Source organism: Oryzias melastigma, linkage group LG20 (genome assembly GCF_002922805.2).
Source record: "Oryzias melastigma strain HK-1 linkage group LG20, ASM292280v2, whole genome shotgun sequence".
Taxonomy (NCBI): Eukaryota; Metazoa; Chordata; class Actinopteri; order Beloniformes; family Adrianichthyidae; genus Oryzias; species Oryzias melastigma.
Window position 1 is genome coordinate 16,508,414 of NC_050531.1, and position 16,553 is coordinate 16,524,966.

At 36.0% G+C, this 16,553-nt stretch overlaps 1 protein-coding gene across 2 annotated transcripts in view; it reads left to right on the forward strand.

Annotated features, from left to right (window-relative positions):
- LOC112151160 (NEDD4-like E3 ubiquitin-protein ligase WWP1) overlaps positions 1-16,553 on the forward strand; it is a 36,149-nt gene that overhangs the window by 7,894 nt on the left and 11,702 nt on the right. The window contains exons 2-10 of one of the 2 annotated variants that reach the window (XM_024279872.2): positions 3,734-3,802; positions 5,869-5,931; positions 6,685-6,776; positions 6,854-6,992; positions 10,007-10,131; positions 10,234-10,407; positions 10,580-10,652; positions 13,879-14,060; positions 15,410-15,833. In XM_024279872.2, the coding sequence (XP_024135640.1) occupies positions 6,707-6,776; positions 6,854-6,992; positions 10,007-10,131; positions 10,234-10,407; positions 10,580-10,652; positions 13,879-14,060; positions 15,410-15,833 (1,187 nt within the window). In that variant the 5' untranslated portion in view covers positions 3,734-3,802; positions 5,869-5,931; positions 6,685-6,706. The remainder of the gene's footprint in view (positions 1-3,733; positions 3,803-5,868; positions 5,932-6,684; positions 6,777-6,853; positions 6,993-10,006; positions 10,132-10,233; positions 10,408-10,579; positions 10,653-13,878; positions 14,061-15,409; positions 15,834-16,553) is intronic. The other variant, XM_024279871.2, reaches the window with a different exon arrangement.

Below are 16,553 nucleotides of genomic sequence, written 5' to 3' on the forward strand. Positions count from 1 at the left end.
TCAATTTTTATATAAAATAAGAGAAAACAGCCTGAAAACATTGTAATGTTTTGGATTGTTGCTATTATGGGCTGGGAGCGTGAGGGTCCTTCGCAGTATCTTAGCTGTTCCTAGCACTGCGCTTTTCTGAACTGAGATGTCTGAGGTCTTTCCAGGGATCTGCTGTAGCCACTCCTCCAGTTTGGGGGTTAGTGCTCCACGTACCACAAGCACCACTGTCACCTTCACCTTCCATTCTTTCTCCAATTCTTTTCTTGCGCACTTGGTATTTCTCCAGTTTCTCCTGTTCCTTCTTCTTGATGTTTCCATTGCTTGGTACTGTCACGTCCACCAAAACAGCTCTGAGGTCTTTTTGGGTTGTGATTAATCACAATGTTTTACCAGGTAAATCCTTTGGGACAAAATGCAGATTTTGAACAAAAACTGGCCTGTAAGAAAATGTTTCTTTCATTTTTACTGTTTTAAGTTTATAAAGTGTTAACTCAGATATCCCAGAAGTGCAATTTGTGTGCACAAAAACACATGAACAGTAAGACAAGCAGAACTCTAAAGAACTGTAAAACCTTTTAAGGTCTGCACTATTATTATAAGAAAACTAAGATGCTGATTAACAACTTTCTGCACTTTAAATGAATACTTGATTCTGATTGGCTGGTGGGTATGGATTCACACCTTTAACCTTTCCACTATCTTTGGGGTCCAGATGACTCCACCCATATATTGATGTGTGATTTCTCCCATGACAAAAGTGGACAGGATTTTGTGTCTGCCACAGACATTTGTGAAACTCAAAAATCAATGATAAAAAGTTCAGCGCACTATCTTGTGGGGTCCAGATGACCCCACTTTTAATGTAAACAAGTCAAGGAGAGCGGAAGGGTTAAAAAGAAATTCTGGTCACATAGCCTAAATGTTCTCAGTACATATTCTTCTATAAAGCAAACTTTAGCTTCATATTCTAGACAAAAACAAGCAGTTAGAAGTGAACTTTCTCTCTGAACTGATCCATTATTTAACTTATCATGACGATCAGCATTTCTATTGCTTTCATTTTCCGCTGCTGTCATGTTACTGTGATAATGCGCCGCACCACAAATCAAATAGTCTGCTTTATGTAAAAAATCCATCTAAACCTAAAAAATAGCAAGAATAAAGTACAAAAAATTTGTTTAATATTTATTTCTTTTCTGTTATCATTGTATACACAGGATAATGTTCGGAAGCCTCGCAAAACGGAAGAAGGTTGCTTCGCAAATTTTAATTAATTTGGCGTAATAAATATTAACAGGTTAATTTTTATAAATGAATCGCTTGCATTAACATGTTAACATTGACAACCCTATATATACACATATGTTCTACTGTCTATTTTTGAGGCCCCTAAGTATCTTTAGATTTTGGTTAAAAAAAAAAAAAAACAAATACCCGCATACCCGTAACCGGGTTGTAAAATTGGTACTTTGGATTAATTGCTGCTAATATCAGAGAAACAATTTGTAAAAATGAAGGTTACTTTCTGAAACGTGTCATAAAGGCTGCTGCTGTTTCTAGTTATTGTTACATTTTGTTCTTTTTCCCCCACTAAGAACTACAGTTTTGAAAGACACTTTGATAGGAGAAAAGAGCACTGCACCTAACCCCTTGACACCCATTGATGGAAATATGCATCAAACCACTTTGGCTCCAAAATTGTATTAATTTAGAATCCATAAAAGCAAAAACAAACCTTTTATTTAATAGCTGGAACATAATCCTGTTGTCATGGGGTTAAAACTGTGACCTTTCACTTTTTTTTTTTTTTTTTTTTTTAAGTTTTACATATTTTAGTGTATGCTTTTATTCATGATTCTTATAGCAAAAATCAGGAGTCAGCAAACATCTGTATTTCTACTTTTCCCAATTATAATATTTGGTAATCATTATTTGTCATGAAAATTGGTATTGGTGCCTTCAAAGATCACTCTAAAAAGGCAGTTTTTATGAGTTGCACATTTTCTTGTTTGTACAGAAATGCTCTGTGCTTGTGTGTGTATTTTGTTGTTGTTTTGTACTCACATGCCCACACTCATCATCAAAAAGAATGAAACCAGCTTTGAGGAGTAAAGCCTGCACACGCCGAGCAAGTGTACCATGAAGATAAGATGTGCGACGTAAATTGTGCGTTTACTCCCAGTTGTTTTTGTTCACAAACATACTCATGCAGACTGTAATTCTGCATGTGTGCATGGAACTAGTCTGGGGTTACAAAGAAAAAACTTTTTTCAGATGTGATTCTAATGATGTGGTTGTTTGCTGCAGCAAAGATGCAGAGAATGACTGAGAAATGCTTTGTGACCTTCTTGCTAACAGACAAGTCCTTGAAACAAAGAAGCAACTGTTTCTGGCTGCTTTGCTCTTGTTGACTAGAATAATTCTCTTTTCTTAAGGAGTCTGGTGTATGTCCTGTGATGATTTTCTACTTTTTATTGTTCGTCTGCATTGCATTGCTATCCCTAAAATATCACAAATAGTTTTAAAGCAATAAAAAGCGGTAACTGTTAACATTTATTTGCTTCCTGAGTCTAGAGTTCATCACACTGGGATGGAATTGCATTTGGAAGTTAAAAAAATAAGACCAAATTAAAAATGTAACCAGAAAACTTATATTTTGCATAACTAACAGCCATTATATCTAAATGTATAGCTTCAAAATTACAAAAAAATATTTAAGTTCAGAGTTTCGACACTCATTGGATTTTTCTTGTAACCTAAGGTTAGCTAGCAAATGATCAATTGATGTGGAATTACTTAAAGTGAGATGCACAATCATTTAGTACTGTGCTTAACGCCATAGACAATGTTTCTGATAGCAGATTATTTAAGCTATTTTTCTATTAATAAGGATTCTAGGTCTGTGGTATTGAGACCTGTTGATTGAAACAATTGTTTTACTTTATTCACCAGAAAAAAGTGTAAAGGGGCGGGGCTACTCAGCTCAGCACCAAAAGCCACGCCCCCTCATAGGAGACTTTGGAAACAAAGGCTTCAGATCAACATGAAAAATGGCTTTTTAAGACATTTAGGTTGCTGAATTTTGGTTAAAAATGTCTTCATCATAATTAAAACACTACTGGGAACGTTTTTTAATAATAAAAGAATTGTTATAGGGGGACTGTAAAGTATTGCTTATAAGCGCAAAGCTGCTGCCATCACTTGAGAATCCGCTAGAATTACTTTAATTGTGTAAACTGTCGAAGAGTTACTGTCGGCAAAAGAATGTAAACAATATAGCTAAAGCTCTAATGTAAAAAAGTTAAGGGGCATTTTTGCTTGCCGTCATGCTAAAATATGTTGTTAGACAAACATTGACACATTTGGAGTGAAATATTTTATGTCACAAGAAACAGTTTCAATATAGGTATAGATATTGTTGATCAGTGTAGATGATGACCACCTGGCTTTAGGGGATGTCCTTAACCTTAGCCTGATGTTACTAAACACCGTCAAGTGTGCTAGGATATGTTGTTAAAATGAAAAGAAAATAGTCTGAAAATTAACATTAAAATGAGTTTCTTATGTTTGGATTTATTCATGGTTTTTTGAACACGAGGACAATGGCTTACTGTCAGATGTTTAAAGTCGCAAAGGTTACAGGAGCAAAAAGTTGAGTGGTTTTTCCCCCCTCAAGTTGTTGTTGATGTAAACACAAAGCCACCCCTTCCTCTGCTCATACTGGACACTCTTGTCCCGTCAGTTTGTCTCGATAGGGGATGAGGAGGAACAGATAAACCGGCATAAACTGCATGTCGTAGATGATTTTACGGTAAGATTCAATTTCTTATGGTGATCTTGCATTTTTGGACTCGAAAGCTTTCATCGCTAAGCTTTTTCCTTGCTCCACCTAGTTTCTATGTAGCTTTACACCCTTGTGTTTTCTTCTTCTTTGACATCTTTACAGTCTTTTGGGTAAAATATCAACTCACTGTGAACTCGGAGCTTGTTGTATGTGATGTTTCTTTGTGGTTGAAGTTGACTATCTGGCCTATAAAACCTATGGGGAAAAATGGATGAGTGTTTTGCAAATGTGTGCAATAAATGTCACTCACCAGTAATTACTTATGCAAAATGTGTGTATTTTTTTAGTTTTATATTTAGAAATGTATTTGCCTTTGTTTTAATTGAGAGGAGTAATGTTTTAAAAAGTTGAAAAAGTTATCAAAGGGAACCAGTGAGTAGTATTTGTTTTGGAATAATGGCATCAATAAAATCTATAGATTTTCATGAAATGTTACTCTGTTGTTTTATCCTGTTGGTGACATGATAGCTAAACTGTGGAGGTTGAAAGCCATGCTATTTCAGTATAGGGGGTGGTTCTCAAACTTTTTTGTTGTCTTTTTGAGGAAAAGTAATGTTGTACACATGCATACAGAGTTGCATATTGAAAGTAATCCCCCCCCCCGCATGTATGTTGTAGAAACCATTAAGTACAAAAGGATACAGTTCCCCGAAAGATCACTGTTGGCAGTATCCAATTTTCTGTTGACCCCAATGTTAAATATGTAAATTTTACTCTAAAAGTTGTTTTACTGTCTTCCATGTAAATTGCTTTATTTCTTATTTCTGACAATGATCTACGGGTGTAATTTCGTTTTAAATCAGCTGTTTTGATTTTTTAGGGGTCAAATTTGCACTTACGTTTTTGGATTAGCTTGTAGCAGGACACAAAGGTGCGGCCAGTAAGATAAATTGCAAAAGATGCCACGCTAGCCTGTTACCATTGTTCAAGATACCCAAGAACTATGCCGTATTGGAATGGTATGTAAACAATGAGGTACAGCTTATGAGATACAGTACAATGATCATAAAATGTTTAATTTTGGTCCAATTTGAAAAGGAAAAAAACTCTGATCATTACTAAAACAAAACCCACACATTAATGTTTTTGTACAAAGTGCAATAGATGAATAACATTTCAGACTTTTTGATTAATAAATGTGTTATAATATATGAAACGCAATGCATGGTTTTGATTTTATTGAAATCTACTCGGCTGTGTCTATGCAACACAGTGGGCTTGTTTGTCCTTTTACAAGAAAAAGTAGTTTGTCATCAGTGTCAGGGATTGCTGAAACAGGAGAAACAGGTGTTGTCTTTGACCCCTGCTCCCGGCTAGCCAGGGAAAGGTCAGAAAAACTTGGTGCTACTGTCTCATTCACAGTTATAATAGAGCTCTGTTCCACAGCAGTCTAGACTGGCTCAACTTTTCCTATTGATCAGAAGAATGTAGCTTCAGTTCCCACCCATGTGTTGAAGTATCCTTGGCCAGGACACTGAAGCCCACGTTGCTCCTCATGGTTATAGGTCGGTGCCATTGTTAGGCAGTGGAGCTGTCAGTGTGTGAATGTGTGTGTGAATGAATGGTTGGATGTTGTCAGAAAAAAATATAAATTAAAATAAATTATTCAGCGAAGACTTCAATAGTTTTGACAAATAATGAGAAAAAGGGATGAATTAGTGCCTGAAACATGAATGGGTGAATGTCAGTACAAACATACATTTTTGCTTAGTAGACAGTTCTTTAGTACCATCCTTGCTTAGTATACAGTTATGTCAGATTATCTACTTTGAAAAATCGCTTAAGCTTCTTTTAAAAAACAGTAGAGAAGTGGGTCATGTGATCCAGAGATGGGGGGTGATGAGGCTAACAAGATAAATGTCTAAAGGGTGCATTTATTTACAGAAACATTGTTTTAAAAGTGTTTTTAAAAGAGGTTCCCCCAGCTCTTTTACTTCAACATTAAAAAAAAGGAGGGAGGAAAAAAATAAATTAAGTGTTTCAAATGAGCCAGGCTACATTCATGTTTATTATTTATAATTTTCTCTCTCCAGTTCCAGTGGCATCATGGGACACAGAGTGGGCTAAACCGGAGAGCCTAGCTAAACACATCAATTGTGAGTATAAGTACACATTTATTTAAATTGATGCAGCAATTGTTATTGTACTTTTTATTAAACTTTTAAATGCTAAACTTTTTTTGTTGCACTTAGATGACAAACAACAAAAATGCAAGATTCAATTTGATATCACTTTGATTTTAGTAAACTGTGTGTGTAGGTTGTGGTTTAAATCATCCAGTTTAAAATTACATAGTTGCTCCTGCAAGAAAGTTCATTTTAATGCAGAGAATATTCTTCAGCAGTTAAGTTTTCGTGCTCAAAGTTTTGAGTTTGCATGTTATATCCCTCTGTTTTTGTTCTTGACACCAACATAGTTTATTGTTGTTGATAAAATGATTGGTTTGCTAGAGTTTCTAAACCACTTTTGCAGTTTTAATGCATAATTCAAATTAATATTTAGCAAAACTGAATAAATGTTCTAGCCTTTGCTTTTGTAAATGCCTACAATTCCTGTTTTAATGTGACAGAAGTAGCAAAAAATTCAAACATTCAGTGCATTGATAAATATAATTGGTTTATACCAATTGATATAGAACAAAGATTCTAATCAAATGTGACTGTTTCCCATTGTGAGCTTTTCTAGAGGGTGATTTTACTTTGACATTGCTTTTGATTTTAGTAAAAATTGTTTTCAAATTGTCAAATCTTGTCTTAATCTTTAAATTTCATTTTCCCAAATTAGTATCAGTAGGTGTTTTTTAAAGCTGGTTCAAGTTGTATTCATCTTTTCTTGTGTGGGTTTTGTAGGCATCCCACTGTGGTGTATGACATGGCCACGGCCTCATCCAGAGCAGAGACTAACCATAACCACAGACATACATCGCAGCTCCATGCCATCGGTGAGTCCAAAAACTTTGGTGTTTTATTAGAAAACTTTATTTTTTAACACCTTCTCTTCCTAATATTTCTTGATCAGTTTCCTGTGCCAAACTCAAACGGAAGAAGAGCCTGTTTGGGACCGCCATTTACGTGGAGGTGACAGCGGATGGAGAGTCACACCGCACGACAAAATCTCACAGCTCCTCCAATCCTAAATGGGACGAGAGGCTCACGCTGTAAGACAGATTTTTTTATGTTGTTGATAATGTGTAAAAACCAATCCCCGCTCTCCTCTGTCAGCTTTAGTTAAAAAAAAAAAAAACTCCACATACAGTGGGGCAAAAAGTATTTAGTCAGCCACCAATTGTGCAAAATCTACCATGAGAGGCCTGTAATTTTCATAATAGGTATACCTCAACTCTGATAGACAAATGAGAAAAAAATCCAAAGGAGTACATTGTTTGACTTTTAAAGAATTTGTTTGTAAATTTTGGTGAAAAATAAGTATTTGGTCAATAACAAAAATTCAACTAAATACTTTTTTATATTCCCTTTGTTCGCAATGACATTCTGTAAGTCTTCACAAAGTTTTCACAAACTGTTGCTGGTATTTTGGCCATGTAGATCTCCTCTAGAGCAGTGATATTTTGGGGCTGTTGCTGGGCAACACAGACTTTCAACTCCCTCCAAAGATTTTCTGTGGGGTTGAGATCTGTAGGCCACTCCAGGACCTTGAAATGCTTTTTACGAAGCCACTCTTTAGCATGATGTTTCCGCCTCCATGCTTTACAGTAGGTATGGAGTTCTTTGGCTGCAACTCGGCATTGTTTCTCTTTCAAACATAATGAGTAGAATTCCTACCAAAAAGTTCTCTTTGGTTTCATGCGACCATAGGATCATCCAAATGTTCTCTATCAAACTTTAGACGGGCCTGCACATGTACTGGCTTTAGCAGAGGGACACGTCTAGGTTTAAGTCCCAGGAGGCGTAGTGTTTTAGTGATGGTAGCCTTTGTTACTTTGGTCCCAGCTCTCTGCAGGTTGTTCACTAGGTCCCCCTGTGTGGTTCTGGGATTTTTGCTCACTGTTTTTGAGATTATTTTTGACCCCATGGGGTGAGATCTTGCAGAGATCCCCAGATGGAGGGAGATTATAAGTGGGCTTTTATATCTTCCGTTTCCTAATAATTGCTCCTTCATCAAGCTACTCATCTATTGCAGAGTCAGTTTACCCAGCCTAGTGCAGGTCAACAATTTTGTTTCTGGTGTCCTTAGACAGCTCTTTGGTCTTGGTCATAGTGGAGTTTGGAGTGTGACTGTTGGAGGTTGTGGACAGGTGTCTTTTGTACAGATAACAAGTTCAAACAGGTGCTATTAATACAGGTAAAGAGTGGAAGACAGAGGATCCTCTAACAGAAGAAGTTACAGGTTTGTGAGAGACAGAAATTTTGCTTGTTTGTTGGTGACTGAATACTTATTTTCCATCATAATTTACAAACAATTTCTTTAAAAATCAGACAATGTGATTTTCTAGATTTGTTTTTTCATTTTGCCTTATAGTCGAGGTATACATATGATGAAAGTTACAGACCTCTCATCTTTTTAGGTAGGTGGCTGACTAAATGCTTCTTGCCTCACTGTATTTGCATTCAAGTAAATCAGGAAATATTGTAAAATAGCAAGAAACTTTGTACTCAAATCCTACCTTTGACATTAAAGACTAATTGATGAAATTTAGAAAAGATAAATAGAAGCGACACATTTTTATTTTTCGGAGATCTCTAAGTTGACTGCAAACAGCTTCATCTGATATTCACTTGAAGAAGGAGGAATGAGCTGTATGAAGAAACACAGAGCTCTTTGTTCCACCACACTAATGGCCCCAGGAGCCTGAACATCGCAGGGCTCTTGCTTGATGATGATGGTTCAGCCAAATGCAAAACATGCCATCATGGATGTTAATGGCCATCTCCGATTCAACTCTTGTTTGTGTTCTTGTGTTTTATGAGCTGATGAGGGTTCTGCTCATGACCATCAGACCCAAATGATTGGTGTTTTTCAGGCTTATTTGTTTTGGCTTTGGATGAGAAATCAAATGGCTAGATTATGTAATTTAAATATTATGCTTTTTGAAATGATGAGAGGGAGAAGATGTTTGTGATGAAGGGATGAAATTGTGTAAAAAGGGTTCTTATATTATTTTAATGTACACTATTAAGGATTACATTTATAATAATACAATCTGTCACTTGTCAGTGAGGTAAAAAGGTGAATATCTTGCTTCAGAGACGAATAAACATTGAAAGCATTAAAGTGTTTTGGCACCAGAAAAGGGAAATATAGGAATACTGTATTATATAAGCATTTCTCAGGCTAAAAAAGGACATTACAGACGCTCTGTGACCATCTTTAGATCTATTTTCAAAGCGTTTCCAGTGGTCTTTTAATTATTATTATTAAATTTTTAACCAAAATCCCAACACTTTTGTCGTTATCTGGAGCACAGTTTTTTCAAAGTGGCAGTAGTTCATTAGATATTAAGCTCTGAGTTGTGGGCGGCATCGTTGGTGCAAAGCATCCCTGTCTCCCTACCTGCTACCCTCAACTGAGAGGTTTCTGTTTGCACTTTCTCCAACTAGCTTACAGCCCCTCCCACCCTCAACCTATCATTACAGGTGCAAGTAATATTGGAGCAATCTAGCCGTGAAGTTTTGTGCCAGTTTCCAGCTCAGTCAAAGAAAATAAAGACTTACATGAATCTAGTCTTCTACAAGTGGATGCATCAGAATGGAGCAGAGCGGAGAGATTGTGGCGTGCCCGTCGTATTATCTTTGTAACAAATACAGTTTTTTTTCTAACTGCCTTTTTGTCTATGCTCCTGATTCCCAACAATTTGAATAAAGAAATACTTAAAAAGGCAATTTGAAGCTTAATTTTCTTAAAATATGTCCTCCATCATCAGAAAAATGCCACAAGAACATATTTAAAACACCATCCACCAGAGTGGCTCTCTAATTATTGTAAAATTCAAATAGTAGGCTGAACTCTATTATTTATTGATATGATGTATAAAACTTGCCCAGAAATAATTTTTTAATTCACACTTGAAGGCTTATTGACATCTTTGGACTCTTTGTTGATAAAAAATAAAATAAAATCATGTTATCCCCACATTTCTATGTAGTTCTTTTTTTTTGCTGTTTCTGTACATTGTGGTATTTAATAATAATTATGCATATTTTCTATGTTTAGGAATGTAACGCCACATACACAAGTGGAATTCAAAGTATGGAGTCACCACACCCTGAAAGCAGATGCTCTGCTGGGCAAAGCCAAACTGGATCTAATTCAGGCTTTGGAGCAGCATGACAGAAAATGTATGCAAATGAAATGTCATACATCACTTGATGGTTGTTGTTTTTTTTTTTTTACTTATTTGTATCGCCTCCTGAGTCATAATGACTGTCTCTGATGAATAGTGGAGAATGTGAAGGAGGTGCTGAAGCTGAGTGTGGAGCAGAAAGGAGTCACGGTGCCTATAGGGGAGCTGATGGTGTACCTGGACGGGCTGATCACCAGTTATGAGGAAGTGCCACCTCTCACCAATGGCAATGCATCAACTGCCCCTAGTGAGCTCAGTATTTATATTAGAGGTGCGTTACCATTATTTTCAATCAAAATGAACAGTGAAATGTTTTTAAAAACATTGTTTTTTTACCTCTCTGTGACTTCAAAACCTATTTTATATGTTTTCATTTAGTAAAAACTTTCTTTAACAGGCTACCTGTTGCTAACTTTTAAAAAATGTTATTTTATTATTTCCAGAAGTCCATCAGAATGGCGACGCTGTCCATGAAAACGGAGACTCCTCCTCATCTTCGTCAAGGGCTGCTAACAGGTATTTATTTACTTTTTTGCTCTATCTAGTCAGGAAAGGGAAAATGAAACACATATGGTAATTTTTTCTGTGGGTAATTAAAGTCATAAAACTTTCAACATCAACCCATTTTTTTAAATAATACTAGATAACAGCCAAATATGAGAAAATATCAAGCTCAACATCATTTATTCATCTGGCAGATTCTGACTTGAAGCAGCTTTTATTCAACCAAAATGTTTTTTTGAATGGAGATGAGACATGCGTCTTCCAGAAGGAAACAAGACGATGATCAGAACTTATTCCAAATTAATCAAATGGAACATTTTACTGACACAACGTGAAGGACAAAAACTGGACCAGAAATTACACCAGACGTCTTTTTTGCTGAATCCTTAAAACACACAATCAACACATAGATGTATGACTTAAAAAAAAAATAAAAAAGTCAGGAAATAAGTCACCCCTAATTCTTAACGTCAGCACTAAAACCTTGTATCCTTAACCCTTTGGAACCAACAGACACCTGTGGGTGTCTTGGAGATCAGCATTGTAAAACTACATCTAAATTAAACTTATTTTAATATTCTGTGATTAAGAATTAATTGATGAAAGAGAGAATATGGCAGTTATTTGTAGTTTCTGGACAAAGGTGATCTTTTTTTTGGTTAAAAAATGAATGCTGATCAGGCCGCTCCAGCGTGCAGCAGATGACCCAAGGGGAACAAAGTAGATTTGTCAGCTATTAGAAATCGATAACTAGAAAGCCGATCAAAATTTTATGTTGGATGGGGAGCAACAAGATTTTTCTAGAACAGCAAGTATCAGCATCGTCTAAAAATTGCAGAAACTCTGTGGTTCACTATGAAAGTCTCGCCCACTGCCGTCGCAGGAGGCAAGCTGTAGACTTACACCCTGGAACACAAAGGAGAAGGCAGACTCGCCTCCACCTGTGATCAGATTCCAGCCGAGCAGAAATCCTGGATCAAACTGTATTCCAAAATACTTTTTTCTTCTATTCGTTTTCACTGGCACAATAAGGAAACACTGAGAAAAAAAACAAAGAAAAAAATGACAAAAAAAACAGAATTCCAGGACAAATTCCAAATTGTCACCAGTGCATCCAGAATTCTTTTTTTTTTTTTGGCTACCTTGAAGGTCAAGCTACACAGGCAGACTGAAATGCAAACAGTTTGTATTACATTATCAGAAAGGACACAACATGGAAGTGTGAGGCCAGTGATGACGCTCTATAAAACAGTGGCACAAAGCAATCTGTGATTTTTTTTCCTTCATTTTCATTTAAAAGTATATAAACCAGTTTGTTAATAAATTAGCCTTAAAACTTTTACTCCATGTTGCTAAATAGCTTCGTTGAACATTTTTAGGGCATGAGCAGTAAAATTAATCACTTTTTTCCTTGCCGGAATTAAGTGTTCTAGTGATCTAGTGTGTGAATCCAATAGGGAAAAATGACCAAATAAAGTTAGTGTCACATAGGTGAAATTATGCTGATCAAAATGATTCCAGAAAAGCAATCGAATAGTCTTTCAAATTGAAAATACAGATGTTAATTTAAAAGTAGACAAATATTAAGATTTAGACCCTCGGTTCCAAAGTGTTAACCATTCAACAAATTAGTTAACAACCCCCTAAATATGATTCCTCACTTAATCATTTTTGTGTCTGTCTCTCTTTCCTTTTTTTTCAAAACCAATGTCATTTCATGTTTCATTGAGGAATTTTTTGCCACATTTTTTTTTATTTTTTAAATAATTTTTGTTGTTGTTTTTTTTTTAAGTTTGAAAGTTGCTTTTATTCTGTGAAGTACTTTGTGTTAATAAAGTGGGAAAAGTGCTTTATGAATAAAGTTTGATTTGATTAAAGTGTTTTGCTTCACCTTAAAACAGGAAAGATTGGCGTTCAATGATTATGCTTTAGTTTGTGTTGAAACAGTTTTGTGTTGAATCTACTAGTAAAAAACTATTCTAAAAAAAAGTGCTGTCTTCATGGCAATTAACTAAAGAGCATCTTAAGAGGAATTCTAGGTTTTTGTTTAAAGCTTTTCCTTTGTTGTTCCAGGAAAAGTAAAAACAACAAGTGCTCCACTTTTAAATGTCCAAAGTGAAGTAAACTTATTTTCTTATAAATCTAATTATCCGTCCAGAAGCAGAAGTTCTTGTGTAACACAAATAGCATCACTTCTGTTCAGTTATGCAATAAACAATTCTGTCTGTCTAACACAAGTATGTGACATAATCCTTTTTCCAAGTGTACGTCACATATTTTATAAATATGGTACAAAGGAATTTTCTGCCTTTTATTTTTTCTTCACTGTGTTGCAAAAACAAATGCCAATTTTATTTTTAGTCTGTTTATCTGCATGGTGTCATTTCTCAAAAGTTTAAGGACAGTGTTCTTTGTACAGAATGTTTGTCACAAGTTTTGTTCTGATTGTGATTGATTGATGTGAGCGAAACAGGAAGTCAGAGAAGGAAACGATGTGGGCGGTGTGGTGCAGTTAAAAACAAAAACCTTTATAGTCCTGATCACAGCACTACACAATCATGAGAGGAACACTGTAAATCAACCAGATTTTTTAACAAGTTTTCTCCAACCTTAATACAAGTCATTTCCTTCTCTCAAGGTCAGCAGCACCCCTAGATTAGCAGTGCTGGTTGCTGTTATCCTGCTTAGTCATTGCTTAGAGCGTTTTAATGCTATTATACAAAGTTTCCTACTCCCTATTGTGTTGTAAAGCCTCTGGAGGAATGTGCCAGAGCTGTTTCTTAGTTTAGAGTGGAAAGCATGTACTACAAGAAACAGGAAACATCCATCCATCTTCAGAACTCATGGGGTTGTTGGAGCCTATCCCAGCTACTGTTGGGCAAAGACAGGGTACACAGTGAAGAGGTCATCAGTTTGTTGCAGCCTCACACAAATCTCCACCTTCGGACAATTTAGAGTAATCAATTAAGTAAAAAAACTGTTGATTTTATACCTATATTTTTAGATAGCATAAGCCCAAATGATTTGGTGGTTCAACTTTTGGATCATTGATTCCCTGCAGGATTTGCAGGTCTTGGCTTAGCTGAACTTTGGTTCTACGGCTGGTTTTGGTTTGGTCGTCCTGCTGGTTCATCTCTGGCTCTAAAAGCTTCATCTCACAAAGGAGGCCTTTCAGTTCTGCTCATTGCGCTGCTGCTATCTTGTTTCATTTCATTTACAATCTCCCTTCTCCTTGAAGCACAATGAATGGATCAGAGTTGGGCCCAAGGTCGGGTTCCTGTTCAGCCTCCAGCGGCGCAGAAGGTCAGGTGCCTTCCAGCTCCTGTAGCCCAGCACGTGATCACGCAGTCAACGGAGACGCAACCTTTAACTCCACTCCAGTCCACCAGCCATCAGACGGCGAGACACAAAGTAGAATAGGTGAGTTTGTTTTCTGTTCTTTAAATAGAATTCCTAAAAATGTCCATGTTTACGCTAAATCTTTATGTTTATGTAGTTAATTCGTAAAAGACAAAAATAGTAGGGCTGTCTCGATCTGATCACATGATCAGAATCTGGGCCAAATCAGGTAATGTCAGACTCAATCAAAATCAGATGTTACATCCTGTCAGGGATCAGATATTTATGTCATTTTTATTATGATCAGTGCTATTAATTTCAAGCCTTTTATTACAGATAAATACTTTTAGTAGAAGTCTGTATCATGAACAGGAAAACATTTTGGTAAAGTTAGCAAAATTCACAGATTCAGACTTCCAGGCTCAGAAACTTTGACAATAAAAGTTTAAAACGGACACTAATTAGTGATTGTTTAGTGTTAATTTAAACAACCACCTGTAGAGGCATTCCAAAAAAAAAAAAAATGCTGAGAGTGAGACAGCTTTCAAAGGACCGTCTACAAAAGGCAAAATCTGAGAAAAGTGAGAAAAAAAAAAGCTACTAAAATAAATGGTTACATTGGTATAAGCTAATCATGGAAACTCATAGTCATATTCTTGCTACAATAATTTAATATTTAAGAAATTTTAGTAAGGATATGAATCACATATGATCAAAAATGTTACTGAACTACTAAAGCTACAGTCATCAAACTTTATCACATGTATATTTATCACCTATTAATTCTGATTTAAAGTTAGCTATTTCTTCTCGTTGTACTTGATTGTTTAAGCTTATTCACAAAAGTTTGCCATTAGAGTGGTAAATGATAAAAATAAAGTGAATAAAATAACTCGAATTAAGGCCAAAATCTCTGATCAGGAGATCCCTTCTTCTTGGTAAAAAGTATTTTTGGTAAAAAAAAATAAAAATAAAAAGAGTTTGGCAGATATAGTGCTGCCTGTGCAAAAATGCTTTTTCCATAACAGTCATTTAAAATGAAAGAAGGCAGAATTTTTTCAATGTTTCTTAGCAATTTTTCTATCTTCTTTTAAATCTACTTTTAAATGTACAGTTTACACTGATAGTTATTTATCTCAAAGTTTTATTTTTAGTCTTTAGTAAGTTGACTAAGATTTATGAGCTTTAAATCTCCTGTTAGTAAATACATTATTCTCTATTTTAGAGATAAACAGTTTATTATTATAAATTTTGAGTTTTGTTTTCATTTTTTCTTAGTAAGCAGCTGTCAAAGCTGAGAAACATATTTCACCACTGATTTCATCATTTTTTTCTTGTGATGCAACAGCTGCAAATGTTTGGATGCTATCACTTATCAAACAGTCAGATCATGCGAACAAATAAAAAGAACCACTGTTCTGTGTTTGCAGTAAATGGGGAGTCCAGTGAGGCTGCTGTCAGGCAAACGTCCTCAGCAAGAACAGATGTGCCCTCTACAGGCAGCCACGAGGACTGCGCTGGAGAGGCCGACTCGGCTGCAGCCCCGAACAGCACGTCGCCGTCTCTGCCAACTTCCGCGTCTCCTGTAGCCTCCGCTTCTGCCGCTGCTAAACCTGCAGACGGCACCGCCGCTGCTTCCACCACATTGGCCTATGCAACCCAAGGGACCAGCACCGCCACGACATCCTCCAATTCGTCCTCTTCCCCCCCGCCTACGGGAGAAGTGAATGCTTCCGGAGCCGGGGGCAGCAACAGCAACAGCAACAGCAGCAGCAATGCAACAACAACTGCAGACGGGGTCAAGCCCAGGCAGCCGGTCTCTAATGCTGCATCCTCTGATCCTCTACCACCAGGGTAAAAAAAGAAAAAACAATAATAAAACTTTATTTAAATATGCCTGATAACACTGCTTTTTAGTGGTTTGATCCTGATATGTTCAGACCTGAGGCTTCTGTTTTCTTTTACTCTTAGTGACGCAGCTTTTGTTTAAGCATGTCACTGACAAAAATATAACTGTTAATACTGTTCGTTATTTTTATCTGTTAACTTTGTACTCAAATCTGACAGTTTAATTGGGTATCTACATTTTCTATTCAATTACATGTAAAAACAGCAGAAAACACCTTTGCTTCGTGTGAAATTTCATACTTCATCTGAAAAACTGAATTTTCCCAGCAGTTTCTTTGAATATCAAGCATGTCAAGTAGAAGGAACACGACTCAACAAAAAAATGTCACACTTTGTTTACTTTAATTTTAAAAATGTAAACTTAAAAGGAAGTTGTCCAAATCTTTAAAGCAGAATAGTCAGCCTTTGATTGGTAATAGTTTAATTTTGCTGTATACATTGTAAAAACTCAGTCCTATACTATTTATTTTTGTGCTTTTTTTTAAATTTCTGGTCATTCACTTAAGAGTGAACAATGAACAATAAACAATGATTGCCATTAGAGAATAAATGAAAACATTTAACAAATTTTTAATTTTTTTTTTTTTTAAAGTTAGACAGTTCTAGGGTTTTACCAGTATATTATTTTTTAGTTAAATCTAAAGCTTAATTGTTTCAAGAGTGCTG